Below are 22,313 nucleotides of genomic sequence, written 5' to 3' on the forward strand. Positions count from 1 at the left end.
GTTGGAGAGGCTGTGGAGAATGGGGAACCCTCTTACGCTGTTGGCAGGAATGCAAGTTGTTACAACCACTTTGGAAAACAGTGTGGAAGTACCTCCAAAAGTTAAAAATAGATCAATCCTATGATCCAGCAACTGTACTACTGGAGATTTTGATACTGTTTACAGTGAATCTGTAGATCACTTTGTAATCTACACTTTGTAATCTACACTTTGTGTAATAGGGCATTTTAATAATACTAAGTCTTCCAACCATATATCTTTCCACTAGTGTCTTCTTTAATTTCACCAATGTTTTACAGTTCTCAATATCCACATCTCCTCACTTAAGTTTATTTCCTAAGTATTTTATTCTTTTTGATGCTATTGTATTTGGGATTATTTTCTTATTTTTGGATTGGTCATTACATAGAAATGCAATTTACTTTTGTATGTTCATTCTGTATCCTAAAACTTTGCTGAAATTGCTTATTCAAACGGTTTTGTGTGTGTGGAATCTCTAGTGATTTCTACATGCAAGATCATGCCATCTGCAAACAAATAATTTTACCTCTTCCTTTCCTATTTGGATGCCCTTTTATTTCTCTACCTGACTGTTCTGGCTAGGACTTTCAGTACCTTATTGAATAGAAGTGATGAGAATGGGCACCCTGACCTTAGAGAAAAAACTTTCAGTTTTTCACCATTGAGTGATGTTAGCCGTGCTTTTCATATTTGCCCTTCCTTACATTGAGGTAATTCTCAGTTTATTTTTTTTTTTAAGATTTTATTTATGCAGTTGACAGAAAGAGATCACAAGTAGGCAGAGAGGCAGGCAGACAGAGAGGGGGAAGCAGTCTCCCCGCTAAGCGGAGAGCCTGATACGGGGCTCAATCCAATGACCCTGAGATCATGACCTGAACTGAAGGCAGAGGCTAAACCCACTGAGCAAACCAGGCACCCCTAATTCTGTTTACTGAATGTTTTTTTCATAAAAAGATGATGAATATTGCCAAATGTTTTTTACTACCTACCTGAATCCTGTGGGTTTTGTCCTTCATTCTCTTCATGTGGTATATTACACAGATTGATTTTCACATGTTAAGCCATTCTTGCATTCCAGAAATAAACCTCACTTGGTTTATTTAATTATATATTAAATATAATCCTTTTAATATGCTGCTGAATTTAGTTTCCTAATATTTTGTTGAGGATCTTTGCATCAATATTCACTGGGGATATTGGTTTGTAGTTTTCTTGTAGTATCTTTGATTTTTAGCATCGGGGGCTTTATAGCATGAGTTTGGAAGTGTTCCATCCTCCTCAAATTTTAGGAAGAGATGAAGAACTAGATTCAATCCTTTGTTAAATGTTTGGTATCATTCTCCAAGGAAGCCATCCAGCTTTGGGCTTTTCATTATTAAGATTACTTCTGATTCAAGCTCTTTACTAGTTAAAGCTCTGTTCAGATTTTTTTTTTAATCTCTTCATGATTCAGTCTTGGTAGGTCATATATTTTTCTAAATTTATCCATTTCTTGTAGATTATCCAATTTTAGGCATATAAATGTTCAGTTGTCCTGTATGATCTTTTTTATTTCCATGGCATCACTTGTAATATCTCCTCTTTCATTTCTGATTTTTATTATTTGAGATCAAACTCCCTGATCAAAAGACATAAAGTAGCTGAATGGATTTTTAAAAATGGCCAACCAAAAAAAAAAAAAAAAACTGTCCAACTGTATGTTGTAAGGGACTCACTTTAGATATAAAGAATACACAGGCTGAAAGTGAAAGGAAGGGAAAAGATATTTCATTGCAAATGGAAGCTGAAGGTAGTTCTTTTTTTAATTTTTTGAGGAACCTCCATTCTGTTTTCCAAAGTAGCTATCCCAGTTTGCATTCCCACCAGTAGAGTAAGAGGGTTCCCTTTTCTCCGCATCCTCGCCAACATTTGTCATTTCATGTTAACTTAAGCCCTTCTGACTGGTGTAAGGTGGTATCTCATTGTGGTTCTGATTTGTATTTCCCTGATGCCAAGTGATGTGGAGCATTTTTTCATGTGTTTGTTGGAAATTTACATGTCTCCTTGGGAGAAATGTCTGCTCATGTCTTCTGCCCATTTCTTGACTGGCTTTGTTGTTTTTTGATTGTTGAGTTTGATAAGTTCTTTATAAATCTTTGGATAGCAGCCCTTTATCTGTTAACATCATTTGCAAATATCTTCTCCCATTATGTAAGTTGCCTTTTTGTTTTGTTGACTGTTTCCCTTGTCATTCAGAAGCCTTTTATCTTGATGAAGTTCCAATAGTTCATTTCTGCTTTTGTTTCTCTTGCTTTTGAAGATGTTTCTAGCAGAAAGTTACTGTGGCCAAGGTCAAAGAGATTGCTGCCTATGTTCTCTTCTGGATTTTGATGGAATCCTGTCTCATGTTTAAGTCTTTTACCATTTTGAGTTTATTTTTGTGTACAGTGTAAGAGAAAGGTCCAGTTTCATTCTGCATATGGATCTCCAACTTTCCCAATACAATTTATTAAAGAGACTGTCTCTTTTCCATTAGATGTTCTTTCCTGCTTTGTTGAAGATTAGTTAACCATAGAGTTGAGGGTCCATTTCTTGGTTTTTTATGTGTCTCAGTGGGACAACTTTAGATGGACCTAGTTAGAATCTTTTAAGTTTTCTCCTTCCTTATCTGGGAAGCTTCCTACCATTGTGTCTTCAAAGAAACTCTCTGCTCATCTCTCTCTTCTCAAGGACTCCCATATTGTATAAATTGGACCATCTGACAGTGTCCTATAAGTCCCTCAGACTTTTTTCACATTTGTTTTTTTTTTCCCTTTCATTTCTCTGATGTGATCATTTCAAATGAACTGTCTTTAAGTTCACTGATTCTTTCTCCTGCTATATCAAGTCTGATGTTGAACCCCTCTACTGAATTCTTCCATTAATCTACTGAAGCACACTAAGTTTAAGACAATTACTTTTAATTCTTTGTCCACTAATTCATAAAGCTCCATTTCTTATGTTTGGTTTCTGAAGATTTTTTTTTAACACAAAAAGCACTCATGAGTTTATTAATCCTAATGTCATCAGCTGCTATAAATTAGAAGCCTTTTTGCATTTTTTTAATTTAATTTAATTTTATCTTTTTTTCGGTGTTCCAAAATTCAATGCTTATGTACCACACCCAGTGTTCCATGCAATACATGCCCTCCAAAATACCCACCACTAAGCTCATCCCACCGCCAAACCCTCCCCCGCAAAAACCCTTAGTTTGCTTCCCAGAGACCACAGTCTCTCATGGTTTGTCTCCCCCTCCGATTTCCCCCAACTCATTTCTCTTCTCCATCTCCCAATGTTATTTTGTTCTTTTGGTTGAGCCATGCTTCCCTGTTTTGTTGTGTCCTTTGTTAACTGCTATTTTTTTGGTTGTCATTTTTGCATTTTAAAAAGGCAGCCACCTCCCCCAGTTTTTATGGACTGGCTTTATGTATTGGAAGACTTTCATCAGTCAGCCTGGCTAGAGATTTTGGGGGCCTTTCAAACCTTTTACAAGGATACATGTTCTCTGAGCTTGTATAATTTTCCAACTAAAGAGGTTTTCCAGTTTATTTTGCGTGAAGCATTAGTCTATTTCTCCCTCTGATGTCTATCTACAGTACTGCAGGTTCTCTGGCACTATCACAGGTTGCTGAGCCTTCTTTTGCTCTCAATAGCCAGGCATCCAAAGTATACCAGTTCCCCATCAGCACTCCATGTCAAGCAACAAAATATAAACAAACCCCTCATGTAGTTTCCCACTCCAAGAAAACCCTGGAACATTGGATATATGTTCCACTATTCTCTTTTCCTTCCAAGGCACAAGCAGCATACTGGGCTTTTCCTTTTAATTATTAGCTTTACCGGCCTGTAGGAGGGGCTGATATAGATAAAATGAAACCACCTTTCTGACCCATTTCAATGCAGCTGTTCTTGCCTTTGCACTTGCCTGGGCATTAATATAATGGCTTTTTGGACTATATATTATTAAGTCAGTGTTTCTGTAGGGCAGTGAGTTCTGGAGTGTTCTATTCTACCATCTTTCTGACCAAAGACCAGTTTATTTCTGTAATCTCACATTATAACAAACTCAAAGGAAACACACACAACAGCAATGATCAACAATTTATAGGAAAGACTATGCTTTGATTTAGAACAAAGGGTATTGACATCCACTTCTATCTCTCTCTTTCTGAATTTTTTTTCCATTTAAAATATATAAAGCTTTTGTATTGTACAGACCATATTATATATTATCTCACCTCCACTACACTTCATCTCTGATTCCAGTCAAGCTACAGTTAATGACACTGTGCAGGCGTCAACCCATTTTGTACTAATAGTATCTCATCTCAAACTTATACCAAACAGACACTTCCCTTCATGCTCTGGGAGCTCATTGGATACATGGAGGGTCAAGAGTTGTCATACATATGTAACCCAGAGGCTCAGAAAAGGCAAACCTCATGGGGCAACCCTCCAGAAAGACAGAAACTTACAGACAAATACTTCTCCTTTTAGTATCTTAGATGGGTGATTTAGGGATGTAGTCTCTGTGACTACCAGAAATAGCTGTTCACTCTCAGAGGTAACCAAGTCAATAATGCATCATTGTACTGGCTTTGTTTTTTTTTTTTCTCCTTCCCCATTTGACTCTCCTTATTCCCTCACCTCCTCTTCTCAAGAGCCTTTCTCAAATAAACTAGCTATTGTAAGTCTTAGTCTTGAGGGACAGAAGTAGGCAATGCCAGGCTAAGAAGCACATTACTTAAGCAGAACTTTACTCCATGGGATCTCCCTTTCTTTTCTGTTATTGAATATAGGTGGGTTTCCTCTATTCTACCAGACTATATTCCTCTTACAGGTAAAAGGCTTTATTCACTTGTGAAGTCTCATAATATGACCTCATGATTTTTTTTCAAACACAGTAATTGCCCATTGGGTTTTTCAGATGGCCTCATTATTCCTAATTTATAATAAAAGACAATTTTCACAAGCCTGAAAGCTAATCATTTATGCAGATCTTCATTCAAATTCAAATCCATTTTTATAATATTTTGTTGCTGAAGCTTAAATGTTTGACATAGTCAAATGCAATTTTCATAGATAACAGCATCTCAGATGTCCATTCACTGACAGTAAATATATTTTTGAAGGCAGCTTTCTCTTTAAGTGACAATATGACTGCCAGCAATGCTTTACTAAATTATAAATCCCTGTCCTCTCCCTGCCAAAAAAGCCTTTATAGATCTATGCTAAGCTTGGGTTTCCTTTACCAATATTAGAAAATAATTAAGAAAAACATTCCCCCTGGATTAAAATAAACATTCCTTTATATGAGTCCTCCTGCAACACTCAAGCTAAACATTTTTCTGGCTTTTTAAATCAGATCATTATAATCAAGCAATTTAAAAGATAACAATTTCTTGCCAAAATATTGATTTTGCTTTAAAAAGCTCAGAATATGATAAAGGAACCAACTCAAAAAACACGTAATACAAGCTTCAGTGGTCCTCTGTACAAGACAAATAGTGTGTTACTTCTCAATAATGAAGAAGAAATTAAAACAATTCTGAAAATACTTAAACTTTGGACATAGTTATCTTTTTAATTGAGAATTTACTCTAATGAACATTATTACATTTCCCTACTATGTTTCTCTAATGGTTTATATGAAATGTTTAAATCTTGGCACATGAAGCTTGCTAACTGGACATGATATAAAGGAAGGAAAATGTTACAAAAAGACGCTACTTGGGGAAGCACATGATCACCTTCGTTCATCTAACAGTTAAGTTAACACCAACAAGTTTCAACTATGGTTAACATTGCCATTCCAGTATAATTACTGTAGAAAACCTTAAATTAAAGAAAAAAGAAAACCTTAAACTGGGTAACATCAAACCCACAAGACACTGTAAACCTGACTGCCAAGATGTCAACAGAGCTCACACAGTCAGCTGTCTTGTGAGTACTTGCTCCTCTAAACCAAGATACTCTACTGTCTTCATTCCACCCTCCTCCCCCATCTGTTGTGAATGCTAATGTGTGGTACTCATAAAGGCAAATTCCTACCCAAACTGCTCATGTACATGAATTCAGTCAGCTTCCACCACTGCAATCCAACCACTATGGGGCTTTTATTATATACTGTACAAAAAAACTCAGAATACTAAAACTGGGAAAGATTTTAGGGAAATCTAATCCAAAACCCTGAGAGGTTAAATGACTTACACAGTGTCAACACAGTGTCAATGGCAAGGCTGGATCATGAATTCAAGTTGCCTGACTCCTGGTTACCCACTCTTCTGAGAGGAATGGTTTATTTCTTTCTAGCCAAAAATATGTCAGTGACTATCCTAGTGCCATGAGCAAACTAACATAAAAGACCACTTATTACAAGAACAGATGGTCTCTTATCTGAGACGCTTCAAAAATCACATTTAAACAAGTATCTGGAGATGTATTCTTATAAGAAAAAGATAATCCAGTATCTATAACTAACGAATTCTATTAAACCTTGACAAATTTCAATGTATAAAACTAATCCAAATCAGACACAGATACAAATTATTCAACATTTACCTCATTTGAATTACTTTGCATACCCTTATTCAAAACTCTGCACTAATATACTATCACTAATAGTACAACATTCTACACAGCTCCTAGACTAAAAGTAAAGGAAGACCCCCTTACAGGTGGAAAGTTACTATGCCTTATTTAGATAAGGCAGAAATGTTGGTATTTCTGAAGGTCAAGCATATGCCCTACCTTTAAAGTTCCATTCCATGAAGTCAGTGCCAGGTCCATAGCCCAAAATAGGCAGTTTTTAATCCAGCTCCACCATGGGTCATTTAGTCTATAAACCCAGCACTGGACTAGACATTGGAGAGGAATAGGAGATGAATTTGAAACATATAGACCACGTACAGGGAACCAACTGTAAGCCAACTTGAAATTCATTACTATATCATCTTCACCTCAGCCCAGGGTGAGAGATATTATTATCCCTGTTTCATGAAGAAAACAGAAAAGTTAACCAAGGCTACTAGAAGGCAGAGCTTGGGAACATGTGCAATCTCACCAAGAATTCTAAACCAACTTCATACCTACTATCACATTCCTCTGCCTTTTAGCAGGGAACCAGAGAAACACTAACCTATTCTGGAGTATAGTTCAGCATCTTAGATCCAGATTTGGTATATGTCCACAATGAATATGAGTTTCAACTCAGCAACAACCGTGAGAAGAAAAGTACTGTCTAGATCCACGAAGAATTCCAAAAAGAAACCTACTCCCCAAGTTTAAAGTGTTTATAGTCCTTCTGTCGGTACAATACAGATCCCAACAGTACCGGTATCTCCTAGATTGCTGCATGAGAGGTGGAGACGACTGAACACTCCTAAAGCTCAGGCAGAGTGTCTCATACAAATAATTAAAGTTGGCTGCTGCTTTCAAAATCACTACCATTCTTCAATAACCATACTCCTCAAAATTTTTCCCTCAGAATAAAGTTCCAAAGGAAGAAAAAAATACAATTCACATTTACTACAACATAGTCTATAACTGTAAAAATTTTTTAACCAAATGTACTATTATTCAACTGCAAAATTTTAATTTTGAAAACTGCTTAGAAATACAGAAATGGGAACCTGGGTGGCACAGTCGGCGTAGCATCTAACTCTTGGTTTCAGCTCTGGTCATGATCGCGGGGTCATGAGATGGAGCCCCAAGTCAGACTCCATACTGAGTGGGAAGTCTGCTTGAGACTCTCTCTCTCCTTGGGTCCCTCCCCCCCACCCCCCCCACCAGGCTCTCTCTCTCTTTCCAAAATAAACAGCTCTTTAAAAAATACATAAAAATAGTTAATATATTAGATTAAAATACTAAATACAAAATAGTAGCTAATGATATCGCAAGAACTACATAAACTCTACACAAATAGTCAAAGACTGTATATCAAGATTATATTTAAAAGCAGAAAAGTAAAAATAGCTGTCAGGATAGTGAGATTACTGATGATTATTTTCATTCTTAAAAAGCTTCCTTCATATTGCTTTTGAAATTTCTATAACAAATATGTCCTTTTAAATTATTTTATAATACATTAAATAGGTTTCTAACTTAATGGGAATCTGTAAGAAAATTAAATTTGTTCTGAGCCTACTGCACAATAATAAAGATAATATATTCCCCTATAGGAATATACAGGTTTGGGCTCTTCCTAAGTCCCATACAATACACTAAACAATGCTGTGCCAGTTATAAATTATGCTCCTAGACTAAAATGCTTCAAGATGGTCTAACATGGAGAAAGTACTTCAAGGACAAAGGAAATCAAAGAAAGATAAGGATCTGAATCTTTTTAATTTTGACCGTAACCATGAAACCATGTAGACAAGGTTTCTCAAAGTATAGCCCTAGGATCACAACCTAGAGTCACGCTGAGATTCTTTTCAAAATGCAGATTCCAACCACTATAGCAATCCTCCAGCCTACACAATCAGAATCTCCAACATAAGCCCAGAGTTTGCCTTTCTGCACAATATTCCCAGATGATTTTTATGCACACAAATTTTAAGAACTATTGATCTGCAGACATGTTAATCAGGTAAAATAAATACCTTTTAAAATTTTCAGTGAAAGAAACATATAGAACTCTTAACTGTGGATAGGTCATTCAATTACATCCTAATTTCTCACAATTAACAGCTTAAACAAGTAAGGCTATAAGATCACAGGCATGAGGAGCAGACATCCTGCAAATCTGTTGTCTCTTCTGCCTAACCTGTCAAAGTTTCCAGAAAATAATTTTGTGCACTTTAACAGGAGTCTTAAAAGAGCCATGCCCTTTGCTCAAAAATTTCACTAGTAAGAATTTTTCCTACAAGGATATTCAAGGGTGCAAACAAGGTTTTTAGGCAAGAGTGTTTGGGACAGCAGTATTAATATTCACCATTTGCCATTTTTCTGAGTATATGCACTGGATCTGGCCCTTGTGCTTACACATAGTATTTCTCTAACCCTCAGTAGTTTTATCCCCACTGTAGACAGAAAAAGACTAGGGTGCAGAGAAGTTACTTACTTGCCTAGGCAGGTTATTTTTTAACCTGCCCAGGATCTGAATCTCGGGCAGTATGAGTGAAAACATCAGACTCTACCCACTCCCCACCCTGTGAAATGTTTTAAGATGTCATAATGTTTAAGCAAAGTATGATATATCAAGGTGATATTTTATATCTACTTAAAACCATACTCTTCAAAAGTCTTTAATGAGATGGAAAATACTCATGACACAATGCTAAGTGAAAAACTGGGTGTGATTCCAATTTAGAATGTAGGGGACACAAAACACAGAACCATATCTATCTTATCTATCTTGGTTTTGTCTGCATCCCCAAAGCCTAATGCTAACAATGTACCTGATACACAGTGGGAACTCAATATCTGTTATAAAAATAAATTATGTGTCAGCATATTTTTTAAAGCCCAGAAAATAATTCCCAAAATACTATCAGTGGTTATTGCTAGATTTCCAAAACACAATAGTGGTTATTGCTAGATTAAGAAGACTTCTGGTTTTTCTTTTTTATATCTGTTTGTACTTTCAAGTATTCTGTTAAGTTTATATTACTTTCATAATGAGAAAAAAAAACCACAATGACTAATATTCAAATCTTATGTTTGACCATCTTCCTATACAAGAGATGCAAGTAAGCTTTAGATAAACTCAATATGCAGACTAATGTGTGGTTTACCTTACTCACTGTAACAGAGAAATTTCTTCAAATCTACAAGGTGAGAATTACCTTTTTCTATGCCAGCATCATAAATACCAGTGGGAGTAACAAGTTATTAAACTTGTTACAAATAAATGTTTTCATTACCTATAGTCATTAGCAGCTTAGGAGGTAGGAAATGGATTTATAAATATATAACATCCACAAAATGTTTCTATTAATAGTTTGTGTATTTCGGATACTGCCCTAAAGGTAAGTACCATAAGGATTAAAAATCAATTGATAGGAGAAAAAAAGAAAAGAAAAGAAAAGAAAAGAAAAAGAAAGAAAGAAAGAAAGAAAGAAAGAAAGAAAATAAATCAATGTGGTGGCTTCTGCATTATAGCAAGGGTTTCTTGCCAAGGTCATCCCCCATACTAAGCAAGAGCCACTATAAATTAACATTATAATTGTGCCTCATCCTATCAGGAATTATTCAGTATTTTACATGTACCATGTCACTGAACCATGCATTTTTTAAGAGATACATTTTAGAATAAAGCCAAGAATGAGCCAACCGGTGTATTTTATTAGCTCATCACTCTGAACAATTTCAAACACCAAAACATGGCACAAATCTGATGGTAATTCTACTGTCAAACTGCGTCCAAAATGACTTCATCTTCTGAACAAACTCTGGCTTTCTTGGCAAGAATGTACTGCAATAACCAATCTCCAAAAGCCAAAAGGACAGAAGCATGAACTATACTGAACCTGTCAATTCGAAAAGCAATTTGAGATGGGTGATAGGCAGGAAGGAAAAGAGAAAAGATATCTATCATGGAGTAATAAAAGGGAAAATAGGCATTTTTATTGTTGTGTAATTTTCGACTAAAAAAAAAAACTGACATGGAAAAAACAGTGGAGGAAAAAAGGCAATTACATTACTTAGTGGACCTAGGTTCTGTTTGTAAAAGCAGTAACAGGATGAGAACAGCTCTATATGATAAGGATGTTTTGTCTTTAGAATTTAAGTTTATTCCTGCATTATGCCAAGAAAGAAATTCCACCTACCTATAACATTACCAAATAATCTAAATTTCTAGGGATTATCAATGCAGGTCAGTTGCCAATATAAGTAAGCTTCTGCTTCAGTCACAACTTCGAATTTTTGTCACAATCCCCACTTCACCCATCGTGGGGAAACCGGGTTGGATTCATTGTGCCTCCCTTTTTTTCCATGCCTACTTCTGTTAGAGAAGCTGGAAAAGCAGTTACAGTCCCAGAATCTCATGTAGCAAAGAGCAACCAAAGAAATACAGATGGAAGTTTCAGGAGAGAGATTCTTCCTCAAAATCTTGAATAGAAAACAATGTTTCCTCCATTCCCCTGCACAGACCCCGGATGCACCTTCAGGAACAGACAGCCAGTCTAGAAAATGAGGTCAAAAGCCAGAGAGTGGGGATGGCAGAGGGTAGTCACTGGGCTCCTTGAGGACCCTGGGGCAACTACTGGGGCTTGGACCTCTTAGCTCCAGATTTTGTGTTAGGTGAGGAAAATAAACCCCTGGCTTGTTTAAGCCGCCCTGTGTTCGGTTTTCTGTTAGTCACAGCCAAATACATTCCTGCCCATTAAAATCATCAATATGACAAGCCTTTCTATGTTTTAACTTATCATTGATCAACTTCGACAAAACCCCACAAGCCTTTGCAAAGATAAGACTTACTATGAGTACCTGCATTGACCAAGAGTGCTTACTCAATGCCCTAGAGGCCAGGGACATATGCCCACCTGGTTTTATCCTTACAGGACCCTAGGAGAGGCGAAGTTAAGACCCCAATCCAGGCCAGTCTAACAGCAGCTCCTGAGCTCTTTACTGCGGAGCTACACGATCTCTGATGGACTTTTTCACTGTTTATAAAGCAATCTTAACCTTCAAGTCTGAGCTCAACCTCAACGACAATTGTCCTAACTAACCTTCTGATTGGAGAAAGACTTCTAAAAAATAAATAACCCCTTCCCTGAAACAAAAGGAATTCACATGTAGTTTTTTTTTGAAAACCTGGTGAGCATTTGCTCTTTAGTGTTTTGAAATCTTTATCACAAGGCACAGAGCTGTGGCGATACTGACATCCACCAAGCACCATGAGCCTAGCACTGAGCTAAGCATTTCACGTGCATAGTCTTATTCAGTGCTCACAACATTCCCATTTTACAAGTGAGCAAACAGAACAAGTCTGGGCACAGACTTTGAAAAAAGCCTCTTTCTAGACACCAGTGAATGACAAGTTCAAAGCAACGTAAAACTAGAAAGGAAACAGATTTTGCTGCTAGTCTTTTGTAAAAGTATCAGAAATGAATGGCTCAGGACCCTTCAAAGAATGAAAAATACTCAAGGCAAGGACAACTAACAAGAACATAAAGCTCTCTCATCCTGAGCAAAACCTAAAATTCCACAGTCATGTCTAATATAGTTTTACGCAGTATATACTCAACCACCTTTACAAGAAGCTAATATACTCATCACAGTGTAAGCTGCCACGAAGGTCAATAATATTTAAATAGCTATCAATATTTATTTATCATAAGACCATTTAATTTCTTTTCCAATACACTTGATTTTCATTTGCAATATAAAAATGTGCATTTTATGAACTATGGTTTATAATGAACATAGTTATCATTCATTTATTCAGCATTTCCTACATGGCCAGCACTGTGATGCTTTACATACATCATTTTTGTCTTAATCATCACAAGCACTTCAAGATGCTAGAACTATTAATACCCTCTTTTATTTTTTGACTGATTCATTGACTGATTGATGGGAGGAGGGCAGAGAGACAGAGAGAACCCCAAGCAGGCTCCACACCCAGCAAGAAGCCCACTGCAGGGCTCAATCTCACAACCCCGAGATCATGAACGAGCCAAAATCAAGAGTCAGATGCTTAAGTGACTGAGCCACCCAGGTGACCCAACACCCACTTTCAGACAGAGGGCCACAGGTGATGAATTTTCCCAAGCTCCCTATTAGAAGGCAGCATCAAGATTTGAATTCACATTCTGGCCCAGCACCTTGTGATTTTAACCCCTAAGCTTCATAAAGTTTGGTTTATTCCTATTGTATAACCCTTAATCAAACATTAGCTAGAAACCTGTATCAAGCTTAGCTCTTACTTATCTTCACTTTCAGTTCTTCCCAATTTTCATATATTTGTGCTTTGTATTTCTCCCACAAAATACCTACAACACAGGACCATCTTCACTAAAGATTCACTTCACTTGTTAAATTAAAGAGATAACATAACTGCTGCTCTTACTTTTAATCAATAATGTGTTGACAACCTATTTTAGTGGCTACTTCTGCTACGCAAGCCAGAAGTCAATGATCCCTATTGTGCCTGTCATTGTAAAAATGCAACACGGTTTTTAAAGTCTTTAACAGCAATATCCTAAAAGCCCACCAGATGTCAACCTCAGTTCATAAAAATAGGCCATTTCCCACCTGTAACACTTCCTCTATGATGAAACAAGGGATTCAGAACTCTGAAAATGGCTATGCTTCTAAATTGTATATAGGAATTTTTAATTGTATGGTATGCATGTATGTTTTGTAAGTTAAGAAGAAAAGTGTAACAGTAAGATGTATAACAACCAAAAAGACAGAGAGAAAGAAAGAAAAAAACATACATATGCAAATTCCATGTTTGCCTCTCAGACCTCTAGCAAACACCAAGACTATTTCTATTTCTGACTCTTCTGACCTATTTATTTCCTACTTTCCTATACTATTCTTTCTTCTATACTATTCTCTTCCTCCTCTTTGCATACCATAAGTCACATTTAATTGACTTAAATGAATCAATACTATCATTTCACATGAGGCATGAACTCTGAAGTTTGAAAATCAGTATTAAATAAATTAAAAAACAATTTTTCTTTACAATTAAACAGTGCTGTCCATGGTATGCATTCCAAGGCTGACCATAAACTTCAATAAACTTGAAAATAGTTCTCATTTATAAAACCACTGACTAATACAATTGATAATCTTTGTTTAGACAAAAATGTCAGATACTCTGCAAGACTGTTCCAAAGTAGTTATCAGACAAAAAAAGATAAAGGGAAAAAAAAGAAAAAAGAAAAGAGAAAAGAAAAACTAGCAATTTCTCCCTACCTTTTCAGCCTGGTGGTTTTTATGTATATAAATTATTTGGGGATTCATTGTTCACCCAAGAATGGTATTTCATTTCTTTGATCAGTGCCCTACTGCCCATATTTTAACCTCAGTGAATTTTTGGTCCATTGCATAGAAGAAATTCTCTACTAATAAAAATGCACCCATTAAAGATTAACTTGCCCCCAGGACAGTCTCTCTAGAAACAAATTCCAAGCATTATAATCACTAATTTGTACTATGTAGACTTAAAGACAGATAATCTTATTTACCCAGATTTAAACTGGAAAGCGGCATATATTTTAAGGCAATTATGAAAAGAAAGATGGCAAATCCGATTCACATAATCAGAAATCCAATCAGGCAAATACTTTTACTTACTTGGCACTTTTCAAAAGAAAAAGGTTTATACCGAAGAATATCTAACAATATTAGAATATTTACTGACTTGCCAAACTTCCTATTTTGGTCTCTATTTTACTTCTACAATATGAAATTGCAGAATTTTTTGGTTCTCCAAATAATTAAGTATACACTATCTGTCAGAAATTGTAATGGGCACTGCAAATGTGCCCATTTGTATCTATGCTATAATATTTATTATTAATAATAATAAAAGCATCTAAAATATATTAGGCTGTTATTTGTCATTAGCTTATCAGGCATTGTACCTTTTAATTCTCACAAAACCCCAACAGAAATACTATTATTAGTCCCATTTAGAGATGGGCAAACTGAGACAAAGGCCCAGAAACTGTCCCAATGTCTGTAGGATATCAACCTAGGTCTGAGTGATGCCAGTGGCCACTCTCTGTATAATCCCCTGGCTTAAAACAATGAGACACAGGATTATTTTTGGTTCAGAAAACCAGTCTCATTCCTTCAAACATAGTAGTTCTACATACTTTAACACTAGGAAGCATGCATCACAAAATGCCTTGATACACTGTGTACCACGTTCTATTGCCAAACAAGTTCAAAATTTACTTTCTCAGAAGGCATAATTCACTTATTGGTGATTTCTGGAAAGTTAATCAAAAGCCTATGTTCAATCATTAAAGAATTCTTTGGGGCTGAAATGTAAATATTTCACTATACATTGATTGTTGAAGAAACGTTGCCTCTGTTAGTGTTAGGACTTCTTGAGAAAGAAACTTTATCACTGAAGCAATTTTAAACCACCTCATGGCAGAGTAGCTAAGGGGGCAGCCTTCAAATTTAAGAAATGCTTCACCCATATTTCATTTTATTCTAGAGAAAAATTAATTAATTCAAAAAAGAAATCCACTTCCAAAGCTCAGAGGGCTGCCTAGAAACTAACATCGCTGTCACTATCTGTGCATGCATAAATGGAACAGGTAAGGAAGACGTAGTATTATTAGAAGATCCATCTTTCACATCATCCCAAACTCACGTAGGAAACAATCTCGCAATATTTTTCTGAATAAACTTAATATTTTGTTTTAGAATCAGAAATTAGTCAAAAAGAACAATGGAACAAATTAAACTAAAATGGATCGAAATACAACTTTAATTTCCAAATCCTCTATAATTTAATTTTTAAATCCACTATGCGATATTCTTATTTGAACAGTTTATTACAAAAGTAACTCTCCTAGAAACATTATATAATTTAAGGAGGAAAAAAGAGAGAAAGAGACAGACATGATAAGCACGAGGGATGTTTATCAGTAAAAATAAGCAACAAGGGAGCTCATCCAAAAACCCCAGCCAAACACTCCTGCTATTTGTTTCTACCAAGTTATTGTCTTGGAAAACATGTTGTTCTCTCTTAAAATAACCTGTTTAATTGTCTTTAAAAGCCACTGCATTTCCAGGGAGGGCTAAACAGCTCCGATGTTGTGATGCACTGACTGATAAAGTCCGAATTAGTTATGCACAAAGCGACAGAAGAAAGTTGGAACCGCCAATCCTCTCTTGATATAAAGACACTGGCTACTGAATGAACCCACCATACACCCTTAGTCAAATTAATGCCTGGTCCTCTAAGTATTTTAAGAATGACAGCCATTCAAACCATCATAGTTTTCTGGATGAGGGAAATGACCACACTGGTGACTGACAGGTAGGCGAGTAATTAACATTTTTAAGGCAGGCCCAAATGACCTTGGACATTTTAGCGTTCACTCTAAGAATTCCAATCCTCCCATTAAAACTCAGAATTTGTCTCCAGTCCTAAAGCTGTTATGCCTGGGAAAGTCCCAGAGAAACTAGGGGGGGAAAAAAATGTGTAAGACAGACTCTCATAACACAGGAAGATTTTTATGAACTGAGTGTAACTCAAGATGTGTTTTATAAGCCTGTCAGGAGATGAACACACAGTGTCTTCCAACCCAGCAGCACTGCCCTGACACAGCCCCCAGGCTCTGGCTCTTTACCCCCATCCAGGCCCCTTTTACTCCAGAGCGGAGGGTGGGAGGCGGGAGCTCCTATCTTAAGCCCTGACATCTGCGGTGTTTCCCAATAGCTAAACAAGGCCCCTCAGCTGGAGGAAGTGGATACTGACAGGAGGAGAAACAGGGACAGAGCGCTAGAATTCAAGGCTATCAGGGAGTGGGGATACAGTCACGAATATTCTGTGCGGCCGCAGTGGGTCCTGATGGCACAGCCCGGGTATCGAGGCTAAAGTTGGCATCTCCAAAGTATCGAAGTGAACACAACTGGGACGTGCCGGTACAAACCCGGCCTTCGGCTTTTCTAAAGCGGGTCAAGTTAGCACAAGGCTCCCGGTGCCTGGAGACCTGAGAAGCGTGGAAGGCTGGAGAGTCCTGCGAGGTCCCCACTCCTTGGGTGTCCTGCGGTTTCGCGGGAGAGGAAACCGGGAAACTACGTCGGCTCTGGGCTGGGGTGGGGAGCTGGGCGCAGAGCGGGGATGTCCGGGAAGAAGTGCGGACTCGGTCCGGGAGGCCGAGGACGTGGGGGATGCCTACCTTGTAACATGGCCTCAAGTTTCTTCCTGTCCACGCGGAAGCGCTCCTCGCTCCACTCGGGGCTATGCAGGGGCGCCCCGGCGACCAGGTCGTCCTCGGAGCCGGGCATGGGCGAGTCAGTGCTGCGTTCGCTGTTGGAGCCCGGGTCCGAGTGCGCCGCCAGGTAGCCGGGCTCGCCCTGGGCGGCCATGGTGGGCGCGCGGCGCTCGGGCTCCGGCTCCGGCTCGGGCTCCGACTGCGGCCGCCGCTCCGCCTGCGCCCCCGCCTCCGCTTGCAGTCCGGGCTCCACTGGCTCCCCGCGACGCGGCGCTAGCTCGTCCCCCGGCAGCCGCCCACGCCGCCGCCAACGCCGCCGCCACGGAGCCCCCGGCGCATCCCAACCCCGAGAGCCGCCTGCTGCCCAGAGTCCGGGCCCGGATTCTGGGCCAGTGACTGCGCCTCCCCCTGCCAGCAACGCCCGAGCGGAATGAGCGCGCCGCGCCGCCCGCGCCTCCATCCGCAGGGCTCCGGCGCCCCCTCCCCGCCCGCCGCCCCGGCCGCCGTGCGCTCATTGGCCCCGCCGGCCCACGGGGAGCCGCGGCGGGCGGGCGCGCGGGCGGGGCGCCCCTGGCGCTCGAACACACTCGCGCGCGCACACTCACCACGTACACACTACTGCTTTTCTGCACTTACTCGTACAAAACTTATCCCGCCCGTGTACTTTCACGGTTCTTCAAACACAGACACTCACCAGGTTTAAAGCACACTTTCCGAACGCACGCCGAATGCACACGTAACTCCCCTGCTATTTACATACACACACTGCACGCTGTAACTCACAACCCCGGTCGGTCCCAGAAGTTTGAAACAAGAGGAGGGAGGAAGGAGAAGACTAGCCGAAGAAAACAATGTCCATCTCTTGCAGACATCATTGTGGTCATTGCTTCCACGCAGTTCATTCCTCCGCTCAAGTTCACAGCCAGATCACTCCTCTTAGCACAGCAAAACGGTCAGCTGCAGAAGAAGTGGACAAGAGGCTTACTCTTTATTGTGAAGAAAGGGATTTTTTTTCTTGAATGAAGTGAGGAGGGAGTCATTTTCTATGTGATTCTCAAGGAAAAGATTCAGCTTGATTTGAAAGGGGGAAGGCCGGGTGGCAAAGAAAAAAAGCCTCTCAGAGGGAAATGGTGGTTGGCTGAATCCAGTTGTCATCTAGGCAGCCTGTTTTGTCAGGGACCGAGGGCTCTTCTCTGTTTTCAAGGTCTGTCTCATAGAGGACCAGTAAATGACCCTATGATCCTAACTGCCCAGGCCAGCCCACCCACTGCCACTTATAAACTTGGACTTGAAGCACCGGGGAAGAAACTTGCTTGCACCAAGAATGCCCTTGGAACTCCATTTAGCGTTCCCACTGATTCATTCCTGGTTGTTTTGCTTTGTTTACTCTTTTAGAGGGTGGGGTTTGGAATGGGAAAGCAGTCTGTTACTGTGTCACAGAGGGAGGTTTATTAGCTTACACAAGGGGCAAGTTACACTTAGGGTCAATAGAAACTCGTATAGGTTCAGTTGCCTAGTTAACAAGAATTGATTGTGCCGTGTACTGTCCTGTACTGACAGATGAGGTCATTAAGACTCTGGGAAGTCAAGTGACATGACTAAGGTCACATAACATCAGATAATGGAGACAAGAATCAAACCCAGGTCCATGTACCTGGCAAATAATTTGCACAAAACCCTACCTTATTGAGCAGATAACCTTCCTGCTCAGACTCACCTTCTGAAAAACTGGGAGCAGATATACAGCTTAACTGCTTGATTGACTACCGTGTGTTCCTTCTCTGAACTTATTAATTACTGTGCAAAGCACTAACTTAAACACCAAAAAACAGGTTATCAAGGAGCCTTCCATCAGGGATGTTTACCATCTATTTCTGTCAAGAAATATTTGGGGAGATGGGCTCCTGGGTGGCTCAGTGGGTTAAAGCCTCTGACTTCCACTTGGGTGATGATCCCAAGGTCCTGGGATCAAGCCCCGCATCAGGCTCTCTGCTTCGCAGGGAGCCTGCTTCCTTCTCTCTCTCTCTCTCTGCCTACTTGTGATCTCTGTCTGTCAAATAAATAAATAAAATCTTAAAAAAAAAAAAGAAAGAAAGAAAGAAATATTTGGGGAGAACCTGGGATATGATAGATAGTATGTTAGGCTGGAAGAAGAGTTATCAAAAACAAACACAATCCCTAAGCTCCTGGAGCTAACATTCTATCTAGAAAGATAGAATATTGATCTAAATAAATAAATTGTTCAGAAAAATATAAAATTGCACCTATATTAAGCATTACGAATAAGAGACTCAAGATAGGAGAAAATCTAGTAATGGAGTATTTGAATTCAACCAGAGAGGTCAGTGGAGGCTTGTCAGAGAAAATTACTCTGGGGCTGAATAGAAGTTTGAGAAGAATTTCGGCAAGAAAGAGGAGAGTGAGGCCTCCCCTTCAAATGACTGATCATCCTAACATCCCTGAAGTCAGATATCAAAATTATCCTTGTTTTCCAGTTGGGGAAACTTAGGTATGGGAGGTAAAATAACTCAACTAATTTTACAACTAAGTAAATTATAAAATTATAAATTATAAAATCAGGATTTGAACCCAGGAAGTCTCCCTTGAAAATTAGACTTTGGGTACTCTATGCTTAGCCACTAAGCTGTATGGACTCTCAACAGAATCAGCATAAGCAAAGATCCTGTGGTGGGAGGAGGCAGTGTACATTCCTTCAGTGGAGGACCAAAAAGGAAATCAGCAAAGCTGGTAAAGAAAGTAAGGAATAAGGCAGTGTTAGCTGAGGAAAGAGAGTTAAGGAAAGGAATAGAGTATGTAAGCCCTCTCAGCCAAATTAAGGAGTTTTTGTCTTTTTCCTTAGAATAGAAAGAAGCCATGTAAAGGCTTTCAAGGATAATGTACTTAGATTTGCATTTTAAAAGATGACTATGGCTATAGCATGGGGAGTAGTTCGAGGGCAGGAACAGAAGTATACCAATTAAGAGACTATCCAGAAAGTTTAGATAATAGATACTGGTAGCTTACCTAGAGTGGTGAAGATTGAGATTTGTGAGAGGATTTGAGAAATATTGTGATTGCAAATGTCACCAACAAGTTTGGTGATGGATTGGATAGGGGGTGATGAAGAAAGAAATGTCAAGAATGACTCTTGAGTTCTGGCTAACATAAATGGAGAAAGATAGGTACCATTAGCTAAAACAGACACTGGGAGAGGATTGACTTCACTGGAATAAAGATGAATTTGAACAGGGCATATTAAGTTTAAGGTGTCATTGAAACCCCAAAAAGATATGTCGTATAAGCAATTGGACATATGGGTCTGGAATTCAGGAAAGATCTTGACTGGAGACTAAAACGTGTTACTTATTTGTTTATAGACAGTAATTAGCCATATATATGGGTAAAACTGTCTCGGGAAAGAGAAGAGAATTAGAAGAAGGGAGAACCAAGGAAAGAGCTTTTCACAAATCCTAACATTTAGTGATCAAGAAGATGATAATATAATAGGAAAGGAGATAGAAGGAATAATAAGGGAGGAAGGAAAAAACAAAACAAAGTTTTGTTATGTAAGCCCAGGGGAAAAAAAACTACTTCAAAAAAGAAAATGTGATGATCTTTGCATAGTAGTTAGGTCAAAAAAAATTTTTTTTAAAGATTTTATTTATTTGACAGAGAGAGATCACAAGTAGGCAGAGGGGCAAGCAGAGAGAGAGGGAGAGTAGCGGGGGAGGAGGAAGCAGGCTCCCTGCCTAGCAGAGAGCCCGATGCAGGACTTGATCCTAGGACCCTCAGATCATGACCAGAGATGAAGGCAGAGGCTTAACTCACTGAGCCACCCAGGCAGCCCAGGTCAAAATTTTTTGATGAAGGTCACTGGGACCTTAGCAAGAAAAGTCAGAATGTAGTGGTGAAGGAATGAATATAGCTAATGAAATGAGGAGTAAGACAGCTTTTTGCGAAAGGTTTGGCTGAGAAGGGGATCAGAGAGAAATAGCTGAAGGAATCTAGGTAGAAATAATCTAGGTAAAAGAAGGGCTGTTTCTTGTTTATTATGTTGGTTGGCTGGTAAGTTGAATGACTAATTTAATGGGTGAGGTTTGAGCACTGGAAAAACCACTGAAAATGATCCATTTGACAGAAATTGAACATATAAGAAAAAAAAGAGGAGAAATCAGTATTATAGGGCTTTGCAAGCATGAACAGAATAGACTTCAAAGACCCAAATATAAGCAAAACTGTTCATCCAAAGATGAACAGATAGGTGTAAATGTATGTCACTTTGTAGATTTCATTTCTAGAGTTCAAGGGAATTGTCACCTCATGGCTTTTATTTTCCCAAAAGAGTGAAAATCAAAATTACCTGCTGAGAATGTGGGGGAAGGAGAGCTGCTAAAGGTTTGAAGAAAGTAGAGATTTTCATGTCTGTTTGTTTACAGAGTTTTTAAAATACTCTTTTGCTTCTGTAAAAGAATGAATTGGCACTGTTGAAAGTCCACATGATCTTGGTAGTCACAAATTTATAAGGGATCTGCCTGCTTGTTTTGACTTTATCCACCAGTGCTAAGCTTCTTGTGTGCAGGTATGGAGAAAACATAGGAACCAAACCGATGAAGCACCAGGAGCTAAAGGTGGTAGAGCAGTGACTGATGGAAAATAATTTCCAATGTAGAAGTTTATAGTCAGTAAAAATATCAATCATGCCTGACAAATTCATTCTTAGGTATGAGATCTCTCAAAAGAGGGTATTTTCCTTATATTATTTCTGAGTAAGCTACTGAAGATCGTGTGTCCCCAAAGCAAGGGAGTAAATCAAGATGAAGAGAAAAACATGAAACCTAGGAAACAAGAGATCCAGCACATGATAGAGGCAAAGGGGGTCCTAGGGATCATAGTGAAAGGCGAGCTCAAATTGGAGCAGGTCATAAGTCTCAGGGTTGAGATTTCTTCTAGATTGAATAAAATGCTTGAAGAGTATGAACATATGCAGAGGAGTAGTGGGGGCTTTGAGAGGAGCGGCGGTGAAAAAGTGCTTTAGGGGAGCCTTAATAGATAATGATAAACTTTTAAAAATGAAGAAGTACCAATACAAGCACATCATTTAGAGATATGGAAGTGAAAATAGAATCAAACTAAAAGTGGTTGCCTGTAGGAAATGGGAAATGGAAGGAAGGCATACGGTACTTCTGGGTTTTATACAAGTCTTCTAGAACAATTTGGTTCTTTAAGCCATATGGATATATAGTTTTAAATTTAGAAAAGCTAATGAAGCAACATATCCTTACAAAACCATTATTGAAATGATAAATAGCAGAATCTTGAATTTACAGCTTCTGAATTGTGTCCTTTTTCTACAAAAATTGAACCAGAGTTAGAATAATTGATAGTCTTTTTGTTTTAAGAGCATGTATGTGG

The 22,313-nt window shown here is 38.8% G+C and overlaps 1 protein-coding gene across 3 annotated transcripts in view; it reads right to left on the reverse strand.

Moving 5' to 3' along the window:
• BICC1 (BicC family RNA binding protein 1) overlaps positions 1-17,369 on the reverse strand; it is a 271,995-nt gene extending 254,626 nt beyond the window's left edge. For 2 of the 3 annotated variants that reach the window (XM_059170215.1, XM_059170216.1), the window contains exon 1: positions 16,866-17,369. In XM_059170215.1, coding sequence (XP_059026198.1) covers positions 16,866-17,361 — 496 coding nt within the window. In that variant the 5' untranslated portion in view covers positions 17,362-17,369. The remainder of the gene's footprint in view (positions 1-16,865) is intronic. The other variant, XM_059170214.1, reaches the window with a different exon arrangement.
• Between the last annotated feature and the right edge of the window lie 4,944 nt (positions 17,370-22,313).

Source organism: Mustela lutreola, chromosome 4, assembly GCF_030435805.1.
Source record: "Mustela lutreola isolate mMusLut2 chromosome 4, mMusLut2.pri, whole genome shotgun sequence".
NCBI lineage: Eukaryota > Metazoa > Chordata > Mammalia > Carnivora > Mustelidae > Mustela > Mustela lutreola.